Source organism: Sparus aurata, chromosome 7 (genome assembly GCF_900880675.1).
Source record: "Sparus aurata chromosome 7, fSpaAur1.1, whole genome shotgun sequence".
In the NCBI taxonomy this organism is placed as follows: Eukaryota; Metazoa; Chordata; class Actinopteri; order Spariformes; family Sparidae; genus Sparus; species Sparus aurata.
In genome coordinates this window covers 22,331,458-22,358,675 of record NC_044193.1, presented here as the reverse complement: position 1 = coordinate 22,358,675, position 27,218 = coordinate 22,331,458, and the positions used below count along the sequence as shown (strand labels likewise).

The 27,218-nt window shown below is 40.6% G+C and overlaps 3 protein-coding genes across 4 annotated transcripts in view; 1 reads left to right on the top strand and 2 right to left on the bottom strand.

The window, feature by feature from the left end:
- Positions 1 to 4,161, bottom strand: part of ubr4 (ubiquitin protein ligase E3 component n-recognin 4) — a 52,582-nt gene extending 48,421 nt beyond the window's left edge. The window contains 5 exon segments of the mRNA XM_030423364.1: positions 150 to 295; positions 558 to 687; positions 943 to 1,046; positions 1,174 to 1,271; positions 3,832 to 4,161. Of these exon segments, the coding sequence (XP_030279224.1) occupies positions 150 to 295; positions 558 to 687; positions 943 to 1,046; positions 1,174 to 1,271; positions 3,832 to 3,956 (603 nt within the window). The 5' untranslated portion in view covers positions 3,957 to 4,161.
- A 636-nt stretch (positions 4,162 to 4,797) lies between these two features.
- On the top strand, positions 4,798 to 16,912 carry emc1 (ER membrane protein complex subunit 1). Of its 2 annotated transcripts, XM_030423366.1 has the most exons (23): positions 4,798 to 4,956; positions 5,423 to 5,550; positions 5,649 to 5,714; positions 5,803 to 5,896; positions 5,982 to 6,110; positions 6,717 to 6,843; positions 7,013 to 7,162; positions 7,326 to 7,493; positions 7,644 to 7,715; positions 8,002 to 8,100; positions 8,932 to 9,028; positions 9,568 to 9,684; positions 10,345 to 10,353; positions 10,809 to 11,008; positions 11,207 to 11,356; positions 12,028 to 12,189; positions 12,467 to 12,586; positions 12,992 to 13,129; positions 13,970 to 14,143; positions 14,312 to 14,522; positions 14,653 to 14,737; positions 14,816 to 14,945; positions 15,901 to 16,912. In XM_030423366.1, the coding sequence occupies exons 1-23, from the start codon at positions 4,865 to 4,867 to the stop codon at positions 16,078 to 16,080; spliced, it is 2,898 nt and encodes a 965-aa protein (XP_030279226.1). In that variant the 5' UTR covers positions 4,798 to 4,864; the 3' UTR covers positions 16,081 to 16,912. The 2 variants fall into 2 exon arrangements, with proteins under 2 accessions (XP_030279226.1, XP_030279227.1); XM_030423367.1 differs by lacking the exon at positions 10,345 to 10,353.
- Positions 16,913 to 17,850: 938 nt separating this feature from the next.
- Positions 17,851 to 27,218, bottom strand: errfi1b (ERBB receptor feedback inhibitor 1b). The gene is made up of 4 exons (XM_030423957.1): positions 27,016 to 27,218; positions 22,412 to 22,570; positions 21,468 to 21,547; positions 17,851 to 20,441 (listed from the first exon to the last, which is right to left on the bottom strand). The coding sequence occupies exons 2-4, from the start codon at positions 22,456 to 22,458 to the stop codon at positions 19,474 to 19,476; spliced, it is 1,095 nt and encodes a 364-aa protein (XP_030279817.1). The 5' UTR covers positions 22,459 to 22,570; positions 27,016 to 27,218; the 3' UTR covers positions 17,851 to 19,473.

The following is a 27,218-nucleotide window of genomic DNA, read 5'->3' as shown; positions in this document are numbered from 1 at the left end:
AGGGTTGACAAAAGGTTGAAAGTGAGGTTTTTTTAAAACCACGAATAAACACTGGTAAGAGAAAACAAGTTGTTGTGGTTAACTTCAGCTGTCAGTCACTGATGGCAGTGATGGAGCAAGCAGCTGGAAGGCTATTCTGTAACACTTACCTGCATGTGTGCTGCTGATGGGGAGGCCAGGATGGTGGTAAGGTCGGGGTTAAAAACTGAAGTCAGCTGATTAAAGAAGTTCATTTGTACTTCTTTTTGTCGAAGCTCCGGGTTCACAGCACTGGGCAACTCCTTCTGATCTTCCACTATTAAATGAACAGGACATATTTTTTCTTAGTCACATACAAAAGCTTTGAAGATTTCAAGTTATGAATTACGGCCAATAAATCAATAAATCAAAAAGCAATGACTCATAAATCCTTTGTGTAGGGCCACCATATTCCCAGTTTTTGTAATCACTCCATTTGTTCTTTGTTTAATAAATTAATAATTGTACTACTAGTCATGTTGTGTCAAAATCATTCAATTATTGTTTTCCTTTGGTCCATCTCTTAAAAGGATACTTACCATCTGAAAGGGTCTTGACGGTTTGAGGCAACTTGGCAGATTTCATCATAGCAGTGAAGGTAATGATTTCTGTGCGATCTAGTCTGCTGCAGCCAGTACAAAGTCCTTTTATTAGAAGAATCAGGTGTTTCTGAAGAAAAATAAACAGGATTATTCAATGTAACTTAATTAATAGTTAATACAGTTAATGGTGTCCTTTCAAACAGAAAACTAGCACACATGACCAGAAAAAACAAGCAAATCTAAATAAAATCTTTGAAACACAACAAAAAGGCTGTCGAACAGAAAATATAGTAACAATTTATCCGTGGATAATGAATGTCGAATGTCCATTAAACTGACTAAAATCTTCACAACGCTCTCCCATGCAGTTTGTTTCTCTCACCTGTGATACTGCACATGCCTCGTCTGGGTTCTCCAAGCGCAGCAATGAGAACTCAATCAATACTTTGCATGCTGCAGCAACAGACAGCAGCTGATTTCTCGGTACTGAAAAGACAGAGCAAAAATCATTTGCTGGCTGGAGGAAACACACCCTGTAACATTTAAATATTTTGCTGAATGGCAGTAGTCATTTCTTATCAATCACACTTAAGAGAATATGAATAATACGTACTTTGACCACATACTGTGGTGATGTAGTGTGCAGAGAGTGCCACGAATGATGAGTAGAAAGGCTCATACTGTTTGTCATGGTGAAGGATGTCCGATTCACTGCAAATGACAAGCGCGTTCTCTCATTAAAAACAGTCAAACATGAATTAATTCAAAATTCTTTAAAGCCGTTTGCTCTCTTGAGAGAAGAATGAGGAGACAGACAGACAGTGACATGGTGTTTGTATGGAAAAACTATTAACCTACCAGTGACACCCCCTACAACATTTAACAACAACAACCAGATAACCTCTATGCGAATAATGCTGAACACATGAAGAATGAATAAACATATCTGCAAAAAGTCATTATCAACACTGCACAAATGAGTGAAATGGTGTGACACTGTGTTTTTTACCGTATAACCTTTGGATTGAAACACATTTTTTTAGTTGCTAACTGATGCACAACTATTTAAGTTTCCCAGAGAGGCAACGCCTTTTACAGTTTGCCACATTTCTCAAACAAAAACTGTTTGTTATTAATGAGTGTTAATGTATGTATTCTCACATAAATAACAAGAACAAAGAATTGGTCCTTACTAGTGGAAGTACACCGTCCATTGCCCTCAGGTAAAATAATGCCTGGCTTTGGACAAACCATCTATGCAATATTTTCTGTCGGACAGATCTGTTAGTTTGTCATTGTGGGAAAACCAGTTTGTGTTTAATGACACCATTGAGCTTATCCTGTAAGATATCCTAAAAAATCCTTATAGACCTTTGCAGGGTCCTTAACCATCCTTCAGGCACTAGCACAAACTGACCAAGCCAAATGTCACCTTTTCAGTCGGTGATCTGATTACACACTTCCAGACAGAAGGAAGGCAGTCTGTGTTGGTGGAAACCGACCTGTGCGGCCATGTCACTGTTAGCATTAGTCCTTCACAACCCTGTGTTTTTTCCCCTTAACTATGCTCTGTACACCCAGGAGTTATTCTGCAGTCTACAAGACATCAATCTGCTAAAGTGACTTTACAAATCCAATTTCATGTTCCACACCATGACTATGTACAAAGTAATCACAACAACCAATTCAACTATATACAACAAAAACAGACCCTGATTTTGCAGCTCCCACCTTTCCTTAAACAAGCTCCACAGTACTGCTGACTGGGGCATTTGTTAACTTTTTCCCCCTTACCACAAATGAGCTGCATACTGACAGGGGGAGGAAAGTAAGGGCTCAGTAACACTTTATCCACATGCTTCCACCTGCTGTATGAGCAGTCTACTGAGAAATGTAACAAGGACATTAGGACCAAAACAGCCCCGACTTCTCAAAAACCCCCCTTAAGACTTGATCAATAAAATGTCTCTTTTTTTTCTCATGATCAGGAGGTTGAAAACTCTAATGGTCAATAAAATATTGCAAAAAAAATTTCCACATTAGAAATCGTGGCTAATGAGTTAGCATCAGATCAGTTATAAACAAACCTGTAAACCTGCCCCTTTGGCAGTTTCATCATAAAACGAAACTCACGGGTCTGATAGAAGCATTGCTGTCATATTTGCAGGTTGAGTGTTGCTTCAGGAAATGAAACCTTTAAACATTGCCGGAAGCTCTTCAACTGAATGCCCACAGGGATCAACTGATGTCACCACTGAAAAGGACTGCTGAGTGACATCCTGGATACTGTGAAGGCACTACTGATTTGATAATCACTCCACGGCGGTGTATGCATCGGTAGTTTGCAGGGCTAAATGAGCATTTGCTAGCTAGTTTTACGAGAAAGGTAATGAAAAGTCCCGAGAATTCTTATGCCCGGCTCTCACACCCAAGTCCCCCCTCCGTGACAGGCACTGCACCAGCTCTCTTCAGGACAATGTCGGATTTGATACACTTCTTTAGTATATGATTTAAGTAGGAAGCATCATTATCTTCAAGTTTTCGCTTTACTCACAATAATGTTACATTAACGACGACTCACCACCTCATCAAAATGAGTGCAGAGTAACGTTACAAGGTCCCCGCCTACTTTCAGCCCAACAACCACAGGCATACGGCAGAAAACGTTAAACTGACTGACTGCCGTATTAATCGGCTAATGCATAACTGTTTGTTGACATGCTCAGAGTAGACTGAATGTGACAACCTCGGCACAAAATCCTGTTTAATTCAGGCAACTTAACTTAGCTGACGTAGTCAAATTTCACTATAGCTGGGCCATTTCAACGTTACGAAGGCCCCTTATTTAGCCTGTTGGCTAATGTTTGTGTTAGCTAGCTAATGATGAAGCAAAATTTCTAAACGTTCCCCTGCGACGTCGATTAATGTTTGCGAAGCAACACTCATATATTTACGACCAACGCCCATCTGTTATTAATCGTGGCTTGTTTTAAACAGTTTTACATTGCCAGCCAGGGCAGGCTAAATCGCATTTTGAGTAAGTTAGCTAACGTTAGCGTGTTAGCTAACGTCAGCAACTGACTCGATGCCAGTGCAAGTTAAGCTCAAGTAGCTTGCTAGCCGCTAACGTTAGCTACGAGGGTAATGTTTCCCATCGAACTCAACCGACCAAGCTAAGTTAGCAAGTTAGCCAGTCAGCTCACTCTTGGGTGGACATGGCCAGTATTTGGGCAAATACAGACACGGAATTTATTGACATGTAACCGGTTACCTGTTGATTATAGACCCGATAAGCTGAGGTAGCTCTTTCGTTTCAAAAGCGGTGTACGACGCTGATAAAAGCGGTCGTACTGCCGCTGTCCATTCGTGTTCCCCATCTCCTCCGCTCGACGCCATCTTGAAATCCCATAGAAAAAACTAGCTACTGGAGGTAGAAACTGTGACAGTAAATCGTAGGGGGCGCTCACACTCTGACAACAGTCAGGCCAACATCATCTCATCCCAGTTTTTACTGTCGGTCTCTAAGGAACAGTTTTTCATCCCAGGGTTAATAACAGCTAATAATACAATTCCCAATTTGGTCATTCAGTTGCCAGTTACATTTATGTTCAAATAAAACCAACAGACAGGTCACTTTTGAAAAACAGTTGTTCCCATTGAACTCTGCCGTGAAGCTGTGTTTTTTTAAAATTCTATTGTGTTGATAAAGAAACAAATAGAATGATTCTTATTTTGGCATTCTTGTAATTTTGGTATCTCTGTGTATGAGTGTTTTGCAGACTGGACTATTTCTTTCCAATTTGAGAAATTAATAATACTGACCGCACTGCAAACTGGACTATTCAGGTCCAATATAATGTAAGCCGTGTGAGAATTTATTCAGGCCATAAACAGCATCCTCTCTAGTAATATAACATAATTTAAGACCGCCACCAAGCAAAACAGTCTAGTCACCTTTATCACTAGATTTCAGGCAGCTTTAACAAATCATATTCAGGTAAGGAAGAAAGTCTTGCGTTCAGTCTCAAACTCAAATTTTACACTTGTGTCTGCATAGAAATAGATGTAACTGGACCAGTTCATCTAGGACAAAAGGCTATTTCATTTCGCCACATTATTATGATTTAGTTAAACATGTGTTAGATATATATTCTGCAGCCTGATCACGGCATTACATTTATCAAGGCTGTGTACCTGTCTGACCGGTAGGGGGCAGCACCTCTCAGTCACGAGACAAACATGTAAGACAGTCAACTTCCGACTTCCTCCTTCTGTTGGAGAGCTAGCCCAAAGCTACTACTGCAATGGCAAAGCTAATTTTGTTGTGTTTGAAATTTGTGACTTTATGTGGCTCTATCGGGGCTGTGTTCGAGGATCAAGTAGGCAAATTTGACTGGTAAGAGGAATCTAGAGAATGATAAAATGTGAAGGATATTGAGAGCCATGTTTTAATGTGGAGATGCTTATGCTAACACCTGTCACAGCCACTAGCTGCGACCCGGTGTGTTTGGGGTGGACTTTGAAAGAACAGGCCAAAAGACATAAAAATGAATCAAAAACATTGTATTTACTTGCTTAAAATAAGTGTTGCTACCTTGTTCACAGTTTCTCGTTTGTCTTTAGCAAACCATAGGTCACATAAGATCAATTAGTTATTGTAAATGTGATTGAAATGATTCAATGGATTTTGGCCAACATCAATAATCCGTCCACCAATATTTTCTTCCTTTTTATTTCGGCTGTGTGACACATCACTGCCGTTTGAGATCATTCCTGTATTGATAAAGGCATTTGAATTTGACAGAAGTATAAACGAAGTTGTTGACTTTCTGACAGCTTCTTCTCTTACTTGTGATTCACAGGAGGCAGCAATATGTCGGCAAGGTTCGCTTCTCCCATTTCGACACACATGTGCAGTCATCCAAAAAGGTGCTTGTGGCAACAGAGAATAATGTTTTTGCTGCACTAAACACCAGGACTGGAGACCTCTGTGAGTATTGTGTCTGTGTATTGTTACAGAAAGGTGATCTGTCTCTCAGAAGAAACACTGTGTTCCTATAATAATTGTTTATTCAATGACTGTTACAGTCTGGAGACATGTGGATAAGACTGGGCCAGAGGGCAGCATTGACGCCCTTCTGCAACATGGACAAGGTGAGGTTTATCATTGTGTTTGAGCGTACAGAGATTTGATTTCCCTTATTAAAACCAGATCAGTCCTTAAACTGTTCTTGTCTCCTAGATGCGGTGCTTGTAGTTGGTAATGGCCGCCTGCTGCGGTCCTGGGATATAAATGTTGGTGGTTTGAACTGGGAGATCGTGCTTGACTCTGGCAGGTGATTGATCCTCGACTGACAGTCGTTAAGTTTAAAACTGTCTTCAATTTGATCACGTGTTGACCACTTTTGTTGTACATTTTAGTTTCCAGGCCGCATGTTTAAGTGGACAGCAGGACAACGTAAAACACGTGGCTGTTTTGAAGAAAACTGTCATCTCTCTCCATTACCTTTCTAATGGTCATCAAAAGTGGATAGAGAATCTTCCAGAAAGGCAAGTTGATTGTTTTTTGGCACTGGGTGAACATTTAACCCCCCCCCCCCCCCTTTTTTTTTTTTTTGTCTCTGTACTTTTATTATGAGCTGTCTCTGTTAACAAAGCACCTCAACCGACATTAAAAATGCCCCCTAGACATATTGTTTTTCCCCTAAAAAGTTCAGATTGTAAAGATTACATCTGCTCGTCCGTCATTAAAAAAAAATTTCGTACTGGACCACAGTTGATTCCAAACTAGTTGTAATGTCACACATCATACTTGTAGGTATACGCCTTAAAATCACATTTAAGATGAGGACAGACACACTTTCCCCCATCAGATGAATGTGAAAACTGTCCTCTAGTGTCAAACTTTGCTCATACATCACTCTGCACAATGAAATAACAGTAAGCAAAACACATGTTTGAATGGTGTTGGGACTAAAAGTATTTTCGTTTGCTTGAATTCTTTCGTAGAAAGTACTGTCTACATTCTAAGATGCTGGTAGTAGTTTGTAGTATATATTTGGGGGAGTAACGGTACGTTTCAAAAAAGGTAATGGAAATGTTATACATTTATATACATATAATATATAACAGCTGTCCATTTTTTTGTCTCGACAGTGAAACGGTGGATTACCAGGCTGTGTATTCTGGTGGAAATGGTGAAGTGTATGCACTGGGAGTTGTTCCCCATTCCCACATTGCTATTGTGGTTTACAGTGCAGATGATGGAGAGATAATCAAACAGGTAATCGATATTTATAGTCACAGTATAAAATATGTAAATACTGTGTAGAATGTGATTGTTAATACTGAATAGAAAAATACAATTCATTGAAATGCATCCGGTAAAATAAACCATTGTTTCAAATATGCTTATTAAATTCCACTTTCTGATTTGTTTGTGTTGTCCTCAGGTATCGGTTGAAGCTCCATGGCTGTCAAACATCCAGGGCAGCTGTGCAGTGATCAGCCAGGGGATGTTGACATGCGTGGACCCTGCTGCTGTGTCCCTGTACATGCTGGACTTGCACGCAGAGTCACAGATGACCCAGGTCCCCCTGCAGGTACCCCCCAGAATAAACTGAAAGCTCTTTTTAAATTCCAATTTATATCTATTGTTTAGGTTTGGTTCAGCTTCAATTTCGGTCTCGTTTCATTTCTCTATCTACACAATGGAACTGTGTCTTTTTATACCTTCACTATGTGCTATCATTTGTCTCCCTCTAGTCGCTAGGACTTGAAGTCGTCCCCGGCTTTCGTCCAGTTCTGGTGTCCACGCAGCCCAACCCGGCCCAGCAGCCGCTGTCAGAGTTCTTTGTTCAGCTCGGGCCTGAAAACTATGTGCTCCTCCAGCTCAACAATGGGCAAATAGTCACACTGAGGGATTTCAAGCCTGTAAGTAACTGTTACTCTATCTTTAATTCTCTCTCATGCTCAGTTCAAATTCTGACAATTAAAATCCAAACCAGTTATCATATTGTAATATTTGCCATCCAAAAATGTAAGGGTTCAAATGTTAATGATGCCTTTTGTGTTGATTCGCAGGCCATGCTGGTTTCGTTTGTGACCGCTGGAGAGAAGACCGTTGCTGCTGTCATGTCACCCAAGAATAAAACTGTGAGTTAATGTAAAGTCTTGCTTTCAGATTAGTATTAGTGTGTGGTTTCCATTGTGCTTACTATAGTTGTATCCTTTTGTGTTTGAGGTGCGATTCAATTGTTGATTTTGATGAATAGATAAAAGTTGTATTAGCCTGGCTTTTTATGTAGCTGCTTGGAAACAAAGTTAGATCAATCTGATACAGTTTGAGCTGAATTCAAAAACTTTTTTCATAAGTCAAATGAAAATGATCATTTTTTAACCACTGTGACTATAATATAATTATCTCTTTTGTTCCCTATAGGCATGTAGTATCAACCTTTTTAGTGCGGAAACTGGACGCAGACTTCTAGACACAACAATGATTTACAGTTTGGATCCTAATGTTGGGAAACCAGAGAAGGTGAGTCTAACCCATGTGTTCCAATACCTGTACTACCATACTATTTAGTATGCCAGAAAAATATTTAGTATGTCCCAGTATGAAGTATGTGAAATACAATATCAAAAGTACCTGGATGTCCTACTACATCCGGTCATATTTTGCAGTATGCAATCCCAGCATGCTTTTCTGGCTGTTCTCACCCACAATCTTCTGTTCAGCGGTGCGTCACACAAATATAAACAAAGGCTAGAGAGCACAAACGGCAAAAACAGCTCATTTTACAGAATGCCGAACATGGCAATGACAGATTAGAGCACATTTGAGTGTCGATATGCTCTTTTTACTCCAAAGTTCGTGCTAAGGCTGCAATGGATATTGGAGCAAGAGGTTCAAAGTTTAAAGCATGCTGTCATGACAAAGTAGTGTGTCCCAATTGTATCCATACTGCATGCAACACCTAAGATTCTTCCAGGGTATTCTTCATCTCAGTTGATATCTGGCTGGTCAAGTCCACAAAGGTATGATGATTAATACAGTTACTTTCTGAACAAATCACTCTAGTTTGGGAGAAGGCAGGGAGGAGGTGAAACATTAGTACAATTGCTGGTAACCATTTAATTGTTAAAATTGCAAAAGTTGCCTCTAATAAGAAATGAGTGGGGAAATTTACCTTCTAATAAAACTGGAAGGGAGCTGTCTAAAACGGCAAATGATGTCACTAATTCAGTGGTTATGAGAGGGAAACACCGTTGTAAATATTAGACCATCAGCCAGCAGGATCACAAAAGTTAAGACATCTTATAACAATTTTCATTTTGTAATCTAGGTTCTTTTTATTCTGTCTTCCAGCTGTACGTACAGGCGTTCCTCAAGAAAGACGACGCTGTCGGCTACAGGGTCATGGTGCACTCGGAGGACCATGCACTCTCGTTTCTGCAACAGCCAGGTACGGGTGGGAAAACAGGAAGCTTTGCTAGTGCTGGGAAAGAGTGCGTAGATTGTGTAGTACAGTACAGTTCAGTATGTGCTTCTGTCTACTACAGTGCCTTTTTTTATTCTACCTCCGGGGGGCGCCAAAGTAAGAATCTGCAGTTTGTGGGTTGTCGGATATTACATGGAATTTACAGCAGTAAACTACTAACAGACACACTAATTTATGTGTCACTGTGTTTACTGTTGAATGAGTACATATTTCCAAAGTGCAAAGAGACTAGTGAGCCATGTCTCGCCTCATGATAACATTTGGGTATTCCACTTCTTAATCATCACAAATACTGCCAACATCTGACCACTGCATGGAGCACGAACAGGCTCTCGGTTTTTCATAATGCTCACATAATCTCGTCCTTTCCACTAGCATGAAAGGAGAGAGAGAAAAAAAAACGTCGTAATTTATGGAAAGCGTCAACACAAACTGCATACTGTGACAGGGTGTGGAAAGTGGAATGAATGATTGCAGAACAATAATGACTCTTGTTTTTCCAGGGCGTGTAATGTGGACAAGAGAGGAGGCCCTGTCAGATGTGGTGACAATGGAAATGGTGGATCTGCCTCTCACAGGAACGCAGGCCGAGCTGGAGGGAGAATTTGGCAAAAAAGCCGGTAAATGTCAACCCAGAATCCTATTGCATTTCTACGACCAATCTCTGCTCTGGATTAATATTCAGTATTTCGTCTATTATTTTCTGCCTGTTTAGTCGCTCTATAATTTTCTCGTGGGTTCTAGAAACTTGGGGCTTGTGGGGTGGCTGTCGCTCAGGAAGTAGAGCAGGTCACCCAGCAATCAGAAGGTTAGCTGCATGTCAAAGTATCCTTGAGCAAGATACTGAAACCCAAATTGCTCCTGATGAGCAAGTTCGCACCTTGCATGGCAGCCTCTGCCGTGGCTGTATGAATGTGTGGGTGAATGTGTGAATGTGACAAATGTTGTAGTGCTCCGAGCAGTCCCTAGGGGTAGTTTGTCAAGTTGTCTCATCATTTTGTGATTTCCACTAATGTAGAACTAATAATCAAGTCCACCAGATTGTTGCTTTTACTTAAATCCTTATTTATCCTTATTTGTTTACCTGGGACCGGTAAAAATAATTCTATTCTATTTCAACTGCTTAGCAAGTGCATTTAATCCTCAGCATTGTAGCTTTCTTATCTTTGAGTTTGCAACAGGTGTTGGCTTAACTGTTTCTTGGGTGTGTTCGATTGGTTGCTTTTGGCTTCACTGTCTTTTTGTTTTTGTCCTGTTTTTATCGCTGCTCTTGGATTCAGCCATTCAAGGTAATACTTTTCTTCAGTAAGCTTGACTAATGGGTCTGAATGTTCAGATCTCCTGTTTTTGACTGACAATCCACTGGACCTGTTGTTTAGGCACCCCCAACTCCCATTGCTTGATTTCACTTTTAGTCATATTATATTTCTACAAAGCCAATTGTGTTCCAGTCTTGTTCTTTGTTGCACTTTTTACACATTGATGTGGTAAATAAGCTACTGAGCAAGTATTAATTTTATTGCCATCTATGTTTTTACACCTACAATGATATACAAGGTTTGTGAGGTACACCTGTGATTTGCTTGCCAAGACAATACTACAATTTCCACCACAAGAAACATCTAATAAGCTCACATGAAATTCTATCTGCCTAAATCATCTAAAGTTTCTATCATCTAAAGTGTGAATTGAATCCACTGGAAGTCATTAATCAGCGTCTGTGTTCTCACTGTGGTGTGTCTAGACGGTCTGATGTCGATGGTGCTGAAGAGGCTGTCCTCTCAGCTCATCTTGCTACAGGCCTGGATCGCCCACCTCTGGAAGCTGTTCTACGATGCCCGGAAGCCGCGCAGTCAGGTTAAAAACGACGTGACCATCGAGAACCTATCCAGAGATGAGTTCAACTTGCAGAAGATGATGGTTATGGTCACTGCGTCTGGGAAGGTACGAGACTTAAGCTTTCACTTCTAATTTAGCTACTGTTTGGGAGTGTTTTGGAAGAGATGAGCTTTGCTGCACACTTGTGGTCAAACTAAACTGTTTTGTCTATGGTCAGGCAGGCCCAAAGTCAAGTGAAACACTAACAAACAGATTCCAGCAGGAGTCTCTGAAAGTTTATCCTCTCCTTTTTTCTTTCTTAAGCTCTTTGGGATTGACAGCAAGACGGGCAGTATTTTATGGAAGCACTACCTGGAAGACGTTCCTTCGAATGCAGCCTTCAAACTTATGGTGCAGCGGACCACTGCACACTTCCCTCATCCACCACAGTGCTCACTGATCATCAAAGACAAGGTATTCAAAAAATGGGGGCTCTAGGCTGGGTGGTTAAAGATCTTCGGGGCGGAGGTCAGTTTCAGTATCATGTGGGCCAGAGAAACATAAGTAAAGGAGATAATTATGAAATCAGCAGTTCAGTTTGTCCTTCATGCCGTTGCTTATTTCACCAACAAGAAACCAGTTCTGTTCCAGTAAACACATAAGTTCAGAGCATTTGGGGGATTTTGACCCACTTGGTTCGAAACCTGAAAAAAAATGGCATCTTATATTTGACCTGAGGTACGGACCAAAGTGACCTTGTCATAGCATGGTGTAGTTGTAGTTCTAAAACCTGGAAATTACTTTTCCAGGTTTTAGTTATCTTTTACATCTGGTTCCCCGGTCCGAGTTTTTGAATAGATTTTCAATTAAATGCCCCAAGTATGGTCTATGGTTACCACAGGTTTAAGATATCTATACATCTTGTTCTTTGACATAAAGTACATCATTAAATGTCTCACAATTTCATTAAAATGATCTAATGGGTTGTTGTGGCTAAAGTGGCTAAATAAATCCAATTTAAAAAATCCGAGAGGCTGTTTGTGCAGGGAACCAGGACAATGCTGACTCTAGCTTACAAAAATACTGTCATTATACTTGTACTTTGTACTTTTCTGTCATTTATAATATTTTCTTTTCAATTTAAGGACACGGGCCTGGCCACACTCCATGTATTTAATCCCATCTTTGGAAAGAAAAGTCACGTCACTCCACCTGCTCTGCCTCAGCCCATCCTTCAGTCACTCATGCTGCCTCTCATGGACCAGGATTATGCAAAAGTCTTACTTCTTGTTGATGACCAGTACAAGGTCAGTGGCACACTATAAACCTCCTCACCCATGAGATTAATGGTCTGTATACACTGATAGAGACACAGACATAACCAGTCTCAAAGCCATTATTCCTCTGCATCCTCACTCATCAGAGCAATATCTTTTAGATTTTTGATTCTGCCTCTCTGTCCACATAATCTACACCCGTGATCACCGTACGATCGTGTAGATTTTAATTGTTGTGGTATTTGTAAAGGGTGAGTGATAACTGTAACCTAGATATTATTAGTAAACATTATTTTGCTTTCCACAGGTGTCTGCATTTCCCTCTACAAAGAATGTGCTACAGCAGCTCCAGGAGATGGCCTCATCCATATTCTTTTTTCTTATTGACTCCAGCCAGGGAAGACTTTCTGGCTACAGGTTACGAACGGCAAGTGAACTATTTCAAGGGCCTTCGACTTTCAGGGCTCTTGCATTTTAGACAAGTTTTACAGAGCTGCCAACAGTTTGTAATTGTATTAACATTTTTATTCCATAATTAACGGAACACTTCCACATTAATGAAAAGGCATTAAAGAATGCTCAAATGTATTTTACTTTACAGTGCTTAATCAATAAAGTGCCATTTTTAAGGGTTGGAGAAGAGTTTCTCTGAGTTTGAGGGAACTCAATAGAGCACTCTACTTTAAATGTTAGAAGCAAATGGATATGCGCAATAATGCTCAAAATATTCTGAGAGTGAACATTGTAGCCAGAGGTCTGTTTATTGATCGTATTCTACCATAAAATGGTACGAAAGTCACAGATGACTTATTGGATGTTTTTGTGTGCTCAGGACTTGTCGACTGAGCTGATCTGGGAGGTCGTCATCCCGACAGAGGTGCAGAAGATTGTTTCAGTCAAAGGGAAAAGGCCCAATGAGCATGTGCACTCCCAGGGCAGAGTGATGGGAGACCGGAGCGTCCTCTATAAGGTATGATGACTTACACCAAAATCCTTACTAACACTGGTTTGGAAGAGTGTTGAGAAAGTCGGAAAATTCTATCATTGCCTTTATTGATGCTAGAATTGGTAAATGTTGTCTCGACTTGTCTCATTCCCACCTCAGTCAGAGAATCATTTCCCGTCCTCTGATGTAGGCTGAAAACTCATTTTTCCAAGAAATACCATCACATCATTGTGTCACTGTTTCCCCAGTGATTCATCCCCCCTCTCCGCCACTGACTCTAAATAAGAGTAAATTATTTTTTTTCTCTTACACTTTCTTACTGTAGATCCTGCTTCTAATCTTTGCCCGTCGAGGCTTTGTTGGGACAGCGACGTTCATTACAACGCTCCAGTATCAAAAGTGTTCGAAGGAATGAACAACATACTAGTATCTTTCCCATTCTTTAAGCTGTTTATCAGAGGGGGTGGAAAAAGACTTTTGAAGGCAACACTTGAGGGAAAGGGGGTCGCCAAAATCATTAGTATTCATCCAGTAGGGACTAAGAATATCCAATCATCTGTCCAGTAAGTCCTGAGATACCCTGCTCTGGATCAACTGATGAAACAATGTTTTAGGGCCCTCACATTTTTACTCATGATGTTCTCATTTCTAGTGTCTCATCTTATCACAGACAGCTAATCAGTGAAATAGTCCTTAAAAACCATGTTTGTCTTAGGAAATAAAGATGAGCTACAATATTAACATTCTTGATTTGATGTATTAGTGAATGGCAGGGAAACATGCATATGACTACAAAGTGGTGTTGGCCACGAATATTTAACCTTGATCAAGATGCTGAATCGCATTTCGTGTCATTTTATGCAGTACCTGAACCCCAATCTACTCGCTTTGGTGACCGAGAGCACAGACCAGCATCAAGAGCGAAGCTTCATTGGGATCATCCTGATTGATGGCGTGACTGGTCGCATCATCCACGAGGCTGTTCAGAGAAAGGCCAAAGGACCGGTGCATGTAGTGCACTCTGAAAACTGGGTGGTGGTGAGTATTGGGAACTAGAAATTAAATCATTTTAAATTATTTTGCTGCTTTTTGTTTGACTTTAGTAAGAATGGTGTTGGCTCGTTGCTGCTGTCAGTGACTTCCCACACCCTGTCACTAAGTGATCTCACTCCTGAATATGTCCCCCCTGCCTCTGTTCGACTGCAGTACGAATACTGGAGCACCAAGTCTCGCAGGAACGAGTTCTCTGTCATTGAGCTGTACGAGGGGATGGAGCTCTACAACAGCACCGTTTTCAGCTCACTGGATCGGCCACATGCTCCTCAGGTGCTTCAGCAGTCTTACATTTTCCCCTCCGCCATTTCTACAATGGAGGCCACACTGACGGAGAAGGGCATCACCAGCCGCCATCTGCTCAGTAAGTTTCAGTGAGGTTCGGTCTGACCTGGTCGCCAATGAATTTATCTTATAAACAAACGGGTCTATTCAACATTGTTCAGCTTGCTGCCCTTTTTAAAATCTGTTTCCTTGGGTTTTATTTGTCACAGTTGGCTTGCCATCTGGAGGGATTTTGTCATTGCCCAAGATGTTCCTTGACCCTCGGAGGCCAGAAATGGTATCTGAGCAGAGCCGGTGAGTCCTTCAGTCAGCTTTGGTTTAAATTTTTTTTTATTTAAGTCTCAATATCTAACTTGTTGACTTGATCTCCAGCGAAGAGAACCTGATACCTTATGCGCCAGAGTTGCTGATCCGTACAGAGTGGTTTATCAACTACAATCAGACGGTATCAAGAGTGCGAGGAATTTACACTGCCCCTTCTGGACTGGAGTCAACCTGCCTGGTGAGTCAAATCACTGACTAATTTGTTATGTTAGGTAGGCAGGCATTTGTTGTTTTAACAATTGTTGCTGTAATTAAAAATGTTCTGACAGAATGATGTCTTGGGGAAAAAAAAATAATTCTTGAATAATGCAACCATGTGTCAGACTTATTTCCTAATTTTCCATCTTTGGTGTTTGTCTTTTGAAATCTTTAAGGATCTTGATTTCCAGTCCCATTACTACATGATATTTCCTTGTTACTTAAGGATAAACACCCACTGGCTCAGAGTTTAGGATATAGTAGCTCCAAAGACGAGACTCAGAACCAGCTTTTTGGCCAGGCATGTGCCCACATTCAAGGACTTTGACTCCACTTAAACATAATTTACAGGAAAGGTTACAGAGATTTAAGAAGTTCAGAATGGGTATTACAAACCCAGCACTCATGTAGACATCCCAGCCTCATTAAACACATGTACCAAAACAAAAGACATGTCCTGTATATCGTGTTATTAATTAATATGATCTAGTTTTGTATGTTTGTTTTTAGTTACGCAAACTTTCCTCCAGTAAGTTAGAACTCAAGAGGCTTCTTGGAGGAGAGGTGAAATGTCTTCAAGAAACTAATACAGCACTTATAAGTACCATGACCCTGATGACTTGGAACCTTCATCAACATCTTAGTTAACTGTAATAATCTTAGTCTATATACAAGTTTCTTTAAATCATAAACAATAAAAATGGTGCTAAGAAATAAATATTTAATGGATACACATAAAAGGGGGTGATTATGTCGTGTATTTAGTTTTGAGTACCCAGAACAGAGATTTATTGTGACAATAAATCTGTCACAGATTCTAAAAAATGGTCAGAATTAGCCAGAAATACTTCAGTCTATCCAGAACAGATTCAGGCAACACATTGTTTATCTCCTTAAAGTAAATGTAAATATGATGGTGTTACTTTTCCCCTTAGGTGGTGGCATATGGTCTGGACATCTACCAGACGCGGGTCTATCCCTCGAAGCAGTTCGACGTACTAAAAGACGACTACGACTACATGCTGATCAGTAGCGTTCTCTTCGCCCTTTTCTTTGCCACCATGATCAGCAAACGCCTGGCAGAAGTCAAACTGCTAAACCGGGCCTGGCGGTAAAGTGACCGTCACAATCCCATCTCTGACAGCCCCGAGGCTGCACGAAGGACCTCAGCCCGAGGAGATGACGCCGGCTGGGGCCATGCCTGTAGAAGAACACAGGTCAAAGTTCAATAAGGCCCATAAAGAACTGCAGGGGTGAGGGAACGGTGGGGTGGGGTGATGAATGGAGGGGTTAGTAGAGGTTTTATGTGTTTATTTTTTAACTTATTTTGCAAGCACAAGGAATTATTTCATAGTAGAATTAACGTTTTTTTTTTGTTTGTGCCATGTCATTTTGATTAGATGTTTAAGACATAGCTGATTACAACTAATGAAAACGAACTTGGATTTTTATCAACTGTGGAGTTCGGAAACTCCTACACATGTGAAAGTTAGAAACTTAAACCATGGTAGTTTTTCCCAAGATTACATTTCTTGCCATTTCTGCTACATTAGATTGTTCTAATGGAGAGTGATAATAAATGTGGAGATCAGAGGAAGGGGAGACAGATGATGTGCAACACGTGAGCATGATTTGGTACAACACCATAGTTGTATAGTTTGTTACTTTTAGCCTGCTGAATCACCATGATACACACATGCCATTTGGTCAGATGGCAGATGAACTGTGAATAAGAGTGAGGAGATTGTAGCATGGACAAGACATGTTTATTGAAGAATCTCCCACCAAAGGCACTGTCCTGCTGCTGTCACCATTCCGTGCTTGAGGAGCGAAAAGACCAGCGCTCGCCTTTACTTTCCGTACATCAGTTGTCCTGCAGCTCATATGTTTCTAAGCAGTTTGATCCACTACTGTTGATGCACCATTAAAATTTGTCTCAGAACTCCAGTTTGTCTTTTTTCCTGTTTTGCCAAGCTTTTGGAGGAAATAAAATATTTTTTGTAGTCTCCAAAATGCTAATATGTTTCACATTTTTGAAGCAAACATGGTATTTTCATGGCTTGTTTACCTCAAAATTGTGTTTAATAGGAAGCAAGAACTGCCGTGTTATGTTACAATAACTTCTTTATTATGTCATTATCTTTAGAAAATCAGCTTTGTTATCTGCAGATAACTATATTCTGAACGTGATATCAAAAGCAAACAAAAGATCATTTTTTCATATTACTTTTATCAGCGATGAGTGCCATGTCAGCATGTATAGATGGTGTATTGACGACTGCAGCAGCTGATTAAAGTTAGAACACTTAAGTTCAAGGACTACCGACTTTTTCGATGTACAAGACTACTTCAATCTTATTTATTTACATGCATCCGTCTTTATACCGTTCAAACAACCACCAATGTGGATTGTTTCTTTTCCAGTCACCCTACTCCAATGTGAATTATTTTGGCTGTAGCCTTCTGACCACTGTAAGCACATGTCAGCCCATCGTTACAATGATTAGCTATAATGTAAATACCCTAATATCAAGCTGCTAGGGAAAACATTCTAACAACAAATGGCTAAAAGTTCAGGCTTTTTTGTTTATTCCTGTCCTACAGTGTTTTGTAGGTTCTTGTGCATGTAAAAGATCTTGAAAGTTAAAAAGGTAAAAGTGTGCATCATCAGCACGCAGCAGTCCCTGCTTCTTCCATTCTCTGCTTATTGTTTTCTTTAAGGAATTATGAGTCGATAACTAGCAAAATAAATAGATATGTTTCCTCAAAAAATAAAAATAAATCCAAATAACAATAGACTCAAAAGAACTAAAATCAACGACCAACCAAAGAAAAAAGCTTTATACTTGTATATCATAGACCCAGTGTGGAAAAAGGACAACGGCTTTATCATTGAATGAATAAGTTATTTTATTTCTATAAATAGATTAAAAACAAAATTTTACAATGATTTACTTTTGACACAGAACACATGAACGGCCTTTGTTTGGGCCGACACACAACCTTCATGAGAACTTCCAACCTGTTGATGTAACAAAGGTTGTAAACGTGGGTCTGCACCTCAACAGTGTAAACGTAACATGTTTTCCATGCTAACACACACAAAAAACAAGCATTAAAGGCCCAATCTGTACTTTTTTGATCAAATATACATTATTAAAACAACATACACAAACAGTTTTTAAAAGATTCATCATGATTAAAAGTTTGTCAGCTGGTCATAATTCAAATTAAGGCCTTTGTTACTCCTGTTTTTAAAACCACCACTGATGTAAAACCTTTAACAGCATCAGAAAACATTAATGACTTGTTGACTACTGTATTAAAAGACCCATTAATTAGGTTTATTAGGTCATGTGCTCTTTGTGTGGATGAGTTGGAATACTCTGTTAATTTGCTAACGGAATTTTAAAGCTGCAATGATTAAGCAACTTGAGTTATTAAACAAAATGTCAACATTTTGTGAATATGACACTATCCTGAATACTATCCAAGGAGTCATCTTGGGCTTTGGGAAAAACTGAAAAACATTTTCAGACATTTTAAAGGCCGAATAATGACTAAATTATAATCCACAGATTAATCAACAATGAAAATAATTGCCAGAGAATTTTCTTTTAAATAAATTTAACTTTCTGCGCACAAGCAGAGACTATAATAAGCTAGTGCTTAAAACAAGAAATCTGAATATCTTGCAGGTACGATGTAAATGGATGTAACTTTGAAATAAACCAGCAGCTTTCTGACAGTGAAGGCTGCTCGCACAAAGAGGCTGGAAAAAGGCATGAACACTGAAACAGAATCAAAAGTTACTCAAGAGTGTTATCAGGTGAATCATTCGATATCTCTTAAGTTCAAAGCATGTTTGGGTCGTGTTGTGTCGTTTTAAATATCAGGCACAGTGTTCCATTTATCATAAATCGTAAAAAGTGAGAATGATTCGGCAAAAGTTACATCGATCAATACATTATAACTCAGATTTCAAGCAGCATTGTCATGAAAAATAACACACAAGGGATGAACAGTCTGGCACAAGCCCAGCTTGTACATACAGTAATTTTTTGCTCTCTTGTAAGACAAATAGTATTAGCTCAGCTTGCTTTAGTGATGTGAGCATGAGGCTGTCAGACTTTACACACTAATGAGTGATGGGACATAGCCCCTGTGAGAAAAACTGCATATCTCAGTAAACCAAAGCTGAAAAATACTTATAAGAGGTAAATATCTCTCCATTATTAGTGAAACTGGAATGTTATGATGTTTTCCAGGTTGATATTGAGAAGACAATAAAATACTGACCGGTAAAATGTTCAGTTCACACAAGAACTCACTCACAGTATTGTGAGTATTGTCTGACATGAGTGATCTTAAAAAACATCAGTCATTTGAAATAATCCCAAAGTGACATTAGACATGTGTATCTTTCCACTGTGTAACAGGTCACATGGTCATTTATGATGTCAGTCACAGTTTTGAACTCCTCAAAGTTCCCACATTGGCCAGTGTGTCTATCTGTTCTGCCACATGCTGCTGTTTCCAATCCTGGCCGGTTCACTCAGGAGTCTTTCTCGTCTCTCTGAATATGCCGGTCGGCCCGGCGGCAGGAGGATATAGTGCGTAGCGCTGGCCTGTCTGCCGTCCTTCAAAATGGGAACGATGCAGGGAGAATACTCAGCTGCAGGTGGCGCCCTTTCGCTCTGCTGTCTCTGTAATGCCTTACTCACATATTTGGGGTTAGCAGCAAAACTCTGAGTGGCAGGCATCACACCGTTGATATAAATCGGAAGGCTTTTGGGGCTTGGGGTACGTGGTGGGCAGGGAGGGACTAAAGGGACCCTCGGAGGAATTTTGGGAGGCTTGTCCTCCTCGTTCTTTGAGAGAGCAGCAGGTTTTGGGGGGATGGGGATACGAGGAGGTACTTGTGGCTTGTCGGTGGGGCAGGTTGTGATGCTGCTGTTGCCTGAACAGGAAAACCATCTGGATGCCTGGTGTTGGTCTTTGCTACACAAAGTGTCTGAAGCCACATGCTGGTGGTCTTCTCTCTGGAGAGGTAGTGCCCAGATGTTTGCTCCAAACCCACTTCCTCGCCCCGACGGTCTGTCCTCTCTGCTCGGCCAAGAGAAAGCGATAGTGTCAGGACCACCAGATCTCAAAGAAGTCTCCTGGTAGGCGTAATTTACTTTGCCACAGTCTCTGTTTGTGCCCCTGCAAATAGATTTGGGGCAGCTTTTGGGCAAAAGGCGTCGGCGGTCACTGGTAAAAAACTCCACCTCACTGTCAGCAGCCTCATCAGACATGAGCTCCTCAGGGTCAGGCAGAGGCGGCAGGGGTTTGGCTTCTCTCTGATGGCCCCCAAATACTGACCGTCTCTGGGAAGAAGGGACCACCTGGTCTCCCTCATGGGGCAGAGGGATGCTGTCAGAAGTTAGTCGGCAAGTATCAGAATAGAAAGGAGGCTGGGAGCTGGAGATGTTGCCTGGGAAAGGGACAGACAATCTTGTGTTAAACAACTGACATCTTAAATTGTACGGTGCACCAAGATACTGTACCGCTGCTTTCTTATACAAGGTTTTGCTATCACTGTTGTTTCCTTCAGTGCAGAAACAATTCTCAGCGGAAGAACCATGGAAAACAACTTGTAGTGAGAAAAAAACCTCCTAACTCAAGTGTAGTGATGGTGTAGGAGGGAAGAAATCCCAGGGGGAGTGAGCTGCCCATTCTAGTTAGAAAAAAAAATCTCCTGCTTTGCTGAAGGTATCTTACAGGAAACGGGAGTGAAAACATGTTGAAAACAACCTCTTGACCTATCACCCTCTTCGTCAAACATCAGCCACAACACCCTGATTAACACAGGATTCGTCATTATCTGCGGGGCAGGCCATAATCTTAACGGAGCTTCCCATGTCCTTCTCTGTGGAAACATCCGATGTGCCCCAGACTGCAGGAACAGCTGGTGACCAGGGAGCAATAGCTTTCCCTCCTCCTTCACCCTGCTCTGCTACACAGCTCAGTGCAGTGATGACAAACTCACCGTAACCCTGTCTACACGCTGTTCTGGTCAAATAGGGTTAAACTCTTCAAAGTAATGATTTAGTATAGCAGAACATTTAGAACACTTTAAGTGTACAAAAATTCTGAAAGATTACAAGTAGAGTCAAAATGTCAGCTGCTGTCACATATCATCAGTGTTTGGTTTGATTATATTTAATTTTAAAGATAATTCATGATCATGTGTACTGTGTGTCACGTTCCCTTCTATCTCAAGGTTTTATGAAAACAGGTTCTAGTAGCAGTAACTTTTACAAAACCGTTCCTGCAATTTGTAACAATCACAGTTTTATATGAATATTAGAATATTCAGAGGACCATTAACTGAGATTCTGACAAATTTAAACCATCACAAGTGTCAAATTCTTCCACATTTCAATCTGAAGTTGAATTTGTGCTAAAATCATTTTATAATCACTCATATATAAAAAGAAACACAGTGTGAAGGACTCACAGTTAAATTCCTTGGCAATTTGCTGTTGTTGAAGCTCCGTCAGGTTGTGATCCATGTCAGCACTCAGGCGAAAGCACATTCTGTGGATCAAAAGAGGTTGAGAAATCCATACAGAGCCGTGCATGTGTGTAAATCATTCTTGCACATAACCTGACATGAGTAAGTCATTAAAAATGAAATAACAAGCACGACATATGCCCAACTCTGCTTCAGGTTCATTTACATTATGTAACAGCATTGGAAGCAGCACGATGTCTCTTCTGAGCCACACTCTTTACATGTATGATTGCTCTTTACTAACCTAATATTGTCATTCTGTTTCTCCATATTATCTTTATTTTAATGCTGTTTATTCTGAATGTACAACAACTAGAGAATGTCTGTCTATCCTGGAGAGATCCCCCCTTCTGTGCATGTTTGTTTTCCCGTTTTTTTTATGTAAAAGGCTAAATAATAAAGCGGGTACATTTGTAATGTTGGGCCATTTAAATGACTAGACATTATCAAAGAATATGATGGATTCAGACAGAATTCTACCTCCTTCAGACAGCATTGTAACAACTTAAAGTTTTGTTTTTGGATGTAGACATAGTGAAGAGCTTGTTTTAGTTTTATCAGCGATTTTTCTGCCTGTTTACTCATGTGTCTGTTAGCAATGTATTACATGACAAAGTATTTTTAATTAGCTGATAAATGTATGTTGAGCAATGCCAACACAGACTTTAGGTTTAATTGATTTTTATGACATATCTTCTATAATTAATATAAAGGGGCTGAAAAGAAAAAACAATAAAAATTGTGGTAATTAAAATATTTAATATACGTTTTCCCAGAATGAAAATCGAATGAATGTCAAAGTAGTGTTTGTATTGTCACACTGCGTTGTAATAATTGATTCTTGTTGATATTTAGTTTGTTCCTGTATTCGCGTGGCGTCTGTGTACCTGTTCAAGTCATGCTGTCCCCAGTAGTTGTTCTGACTTGCGGCCATGTTGTTACAGAAACTGTGATCTCAAAAAGCGTGAAGTTCTGTTTGGTATCGGTCCAAAGCTCCAACACAGGTCAGCTCGATCAAACCCATTGTGGCTTCATTCTAGTGCAAGCTGTTAGAGACAAACAGAAAAAACTGGTGAGGGATTCAATTGGCTATCTTCAAACTTCTACATTCACATCTTGTCATAGCAGGTGTGTCAGAACTAAGCTTTAAACACATGGAATGAAAAATACATTTCCACATTTGGCTTTTGCATTGCACCACTCCTCTCAGCTGCTCCGATCCCACCTTCATCCGTGTGAAATGCCCATGAAACAGGGAATATAAACAGTGTACATCTGGAGCACATCCCCATGCAGCACACACAGCTGTGCACTCATCCAATGAGGCAGGTCAAAGGTCTAGAACAAATACTTCAAGGCTCAGAACACAAACACATAAATCACTCATCGATCAATAACTTGTATTATTGATAGAGCATGAATATCATTGCACACATATATTCTGTTATCCAGACAGTTCTCACTCTGAAGCACAACTGAGCAAATTAATGTGTGTGTGTGTGTGTGTGTGTGTGTGTGTGTGTGTGTGTGTGTGTGTATACATGTATAATAATACACTGTGAGAGTAGTAAGCAAATTTGCTTTGTACAGTAAACAAGTACTCACATTCCTGAATCACTGCATTGTTTTAGTGATGATACAACAAAAGCCTAGTAAATAACTTCAGTCTGATCTGGCAGCTGCCATCTGTGTCTCTTTGTGGTTCCAGCTTAAAGTCATTTGTCTGATGTACAGAGTATTGCTCAACCTCTGGGTCAGATGTGGGAGGGCAGCAGAAGTCCTCGCCCTCCTCCCTCTCTGTGACCATGAAACTCTGCAGTATCCGCCCTTACAACAGGGGCTAATTGTGCAGCATTCCTGTGATGCTGATGGACACACTCCAACACTTAGACGGCACACCGAAGCCAAGCGCCAGCACCAGCTTCACGGTAATCGCGGTACGAAATATGGCAGTTATAATAAAGCATTTGTTCAACCAAAAAAACGACCTTTAAGGGTCATTATAACCAATACTATAGTAATAATTGTGCAATATTGTGATACCGTGAAACCTGAGCACTGAAATGAAAGTTTTTTCGGTCAGAGAAAGTTGTGTTGGTAGAAAAATGAAGACATGTCAGGCCATAGTTAAATTCATGATTATGTAGAGACATCTGGGCCAGGTAAAGGTAACCTCAGAGATGCACCAATATAGAATTTTTAGGGTTTACAATGATAATTATATTTTTGTTGTGACCATTATGATAATGTTATCTTAATAATGCAGATGGAGAATGTGAAGAGAAAAATAAATCTCTATTTTTAGCTTAATAAGTTTAATTTTTCTAATATAACAGAGTACGGTCACCATGCCTAGAATACATTTATGGTAAACTTGCTTGTAACCTCACTTCACGCCTCATCTCCTTATTGACAAGCATTTAAAGGGTAAACACAACAAGAGAATATCTCTACATACAGTTGGACTAATGACTGCTTACCTAAAGCTATAGAACTCCACTGTTTAGAAAGGTAACAGTCCTGTATCATCATTCATCCTCTCCTCTGTCATCCTCTACAGAGCAGAGCAGAGGAGAGGAGAGCAAAAAGGGACACAATCCTCACCCTGTAATTTATCGGCTGAAATTCCTTTCTTAAGTAATGCAAAATAATATGCGAACCATGCGATTAGCCTTGCTACCTTGGCTTTACTCACAAGATGGAAGGTCAAAGGTTAAACAGTTGGACAACTTAAGTGTCAGTAAGCCTCTGACATATTGTAGCTTCGAGCAGGAATGCTGCTCAGAACCCCGTGGAAGTTCCTGTCTGTAGAATTACACCATGCAGCAATTCACCTGCAAACCATTAATTAGTAACCACCACCCCCCCGACTCCTACAAAGCTAGACCTCAATTTGACTATCATACTGCAATCTTATCCTTCCAAGTCCTGCTTTGTTTCATGTCACCAACAGATCTGCAGTCAATGTGGGAGGAAACAATGCAGAGCATGCATAATGCAACAACAAAAGCCACTACAAACAAAACAGTGGCCCATGCGTCTATTTGAATATTTATGTCATCCTTAAAACAACCGACTGTGGCGTAATTTCCGCCAGTGAGCTTCGGAGATGGAAGACGATGGACAATTATGAATTCTACCAGCAAGTACTCAGCGTCCATGAATGGAGCCACTCTCAGCCATGAATGGGCCTTTGTGTCACTTTGGTGTGCAGCGAAGCTAGCCTGAAAATACAAGTGAACTCTCCCATGAGGTTAAGACTGAAGATACGCCATGGAGACAAGCAAACATGGCCAAGGTATGAGCCTGAGCTGCAAATCCCCTGCAGGAAAGACTGTGTGTACTGGCACTGTGAAAAAAGACGAGCCAGAGGCTAAGAAACAGTTTGTTTATATCGTGCAGCAGCCTGGATGTGTCATGCTTGGCTGTTCCCTCCTCACTGCTTGTGGGCAGTAAGCCATTCATTGACTGGACCATTACAAATTCTTTAATCGTGGCGCTGTATGTGCTTAACATCACCTAATTACAACATGCTGCAAACTCTAGTGGCCAAGTAACACTCGTATCTTAGCAGGCTGTACAGAAATCTTACCAGGCAGCTTCACTGTAAATATTTCCACCACATCATTTAGTGCGCTACAATACTACACAGTGTTATAGTTTACTAACCACAGAACTGTGGCAGAGATACTGTTTACCCTACTTGTATTGGTTTTTAATGGGTCAAAAATGAGAGGCCTGTGCTGTAGATGTGACAGGGCCAAGTCTGATGGATGCAGTTCATTAAAGCCTTCACTTGACCGTGTACAACATGATGGGAAACAATGGGCATGACACAACCATGTAGCATGTGGGGAAATGAATGCAGTTTGTGGTGAGAGCAGGACATCTGAGTAAAAAGGGCTGAGTGTGTACAAAAGGATGTGAGATAAGTACAATTCATATTTTCATCTAATCGGGTCTGTGAACGCAGTGAGGTATCTCTAATACATTTAGTGATAACAGTGTGCTGGAATACTATCCTTTCAGTCACGTCTTTGTAAAAAGGAAAACTGCACATCCTATATGGCCAATAAATGTGGCCTACTGGGCCAATATACACTCTTATTTTAATTCTAAGTTAGCCTTGTTTGCACAGCCTTAAGACTATGTCCGCCTACATCTCACTGCTCGTACAGTTGAGTAAGCATGTGAAAAATAAAACCCTTGAATGTGTATCTAGACTTAAATCCTGCAGACTGTGGGAACGATATGCTGGTGAATCATTACTCTGTGGGATTGGCTCATTTCGCTCATGTACTACTGTACTACTGCAGTTTACTCAATAAGGGGCATGCGGTTCGCTATGATAAGAATCATTTAAACACTTCTCAGGTTAATAAGAGCCACGATAGTTTACAGAGGCTGACTCAGTCGGTGTAGACGAGAACAATTTACAGTCTATCTGATTCTTATTTGCTCACAGCCAGCAGGTGTGGAAGTTACTCTGGAGATTGAAGCAGAAATGCGCCACTTTGTGAGTAAAGGGGTGACAGCTGTAGATTGTAATTTCTGACTCAGATATGCTCTAAAATAATCACGTTAGTCATTAAAAGGTTTGAATTAATAGGTACGTAATAAAACAATATTATAGTCCTATCAGCTACCCAAAGTTGTATTTTCTCAACAAAAAAATTTAATGTGCAGCCTTCAAATGTGACTTGAAGCTGCATGAGAATAATATATAATATACATAATATAACTAATTTTATACAATTTTAATAATATCTTAGAGTCAACATGGAAGTAGTCTCACTCACTAGACTGTCTATACTGCTACACCTTTCAGTGCATTTTAAGTAATATCGTCACAGATTTAAATACATTCTTATGTAATGCATTATTTATTTAGTAGGATAAATAAGTAAGTATCCATATAGGCTACATGAATATATAATCAGGTATACTCCGCAGATTACTAGTATAGATACAGTCCATGTATACAGAAATGTACCAAACAGATACAATCATTCTCAGTAGAATTACTCATGTCTCCCCATTTTGGCTCCTTTCAGCGCCCACTAGCGGCGGACCGGACCGGACCAGGAGCCAGGACTCACCCATCCCGCCTCGACGGGACTTCTCGGCGGACATCAGGGCGCCGTGCAGCGGGTCAGGAGAACAGTCTGTCCCGCTGCTTCCTGCCTACTCTAACCCCGACAGACGGAGCTCAATGAGCCCGTGTACTGTTCAACTGAAAGGGACTTTTTTCAAAGAACCACCTGAAGTGACGGTGATCCTGGTCAGCGGTCAAGGCTACCGAGTCTTTTGACATTTTAACGTGAACTTCCCGGCGCGGAGCAGCCTGGTCCTGGTCCTGGTCGAGAAGCAGCCTCACCCGTTCAGATCACGCATAAAACTGACCCTGGTCGCTCGGTTTAAGTGGATTTAAAGGCACATTTTCCATCGATTAACACATGATTTTCCTTGCTAAGTAGAAATGAAGTCTTACCATGAAAACACAAGACTTCTCGTCCATCACGTACAGCCGGACTCGGTCGATCTGTTCCGGTCCAAAGACAGATAATCTATCAGCAGAGTACGAGCCGCTCGTCTCCCAGTGAAAACTGAACCATGTGCAACATCCCTCCTCTGTCAACAAAGCTGGGAGGCGAAACTCATTTTGTCAGAGTGACGCGCTTTTCCACATCTCCT

Coding starts and splice junctions, on each gene's coding strand:
- emc1 (XM_030423366.1), top strand. CDS start 4,865: ATGGCAAAGCTAATTTTGTTGTGTTTGAAATTTGTGACTTTATGTGGC. Junction 4,957..5,422: donor CAAGTAGGCAAATTTGACTG/GTAAGAGGAATC, acceptor TGTGATTCACAG/GAGGCAGCAATATGTCGGCA. Junction 5,551..5,648: donor CACCAGGACTGGAGACCTCT/GTGAGTATTGTG, acceptor TGACTGTTACAG/TCTGGAGACATGTGGATAAG.
- errfi1b (XM_030423957.1), bottom strand. CDS start 22,458: ATGGCCGCAAGTCAGAACAACTACTGGGGACAGCATGACTTGAACAG. Junction 21,548..22,411: donor GGACAGCATGACTTGAACAG/GTACACAGACGC, acceptor TTTGATCCACAG/AATGTGCTTTCGCCTGAGTG. Junction 20,442..21,467: donor AATTGCCAAGGAATTTAACT/GTGAGTCCTTCA, acceptor TCCCTTTCCCAG/GCAACATCTCCAGCTCCCAG.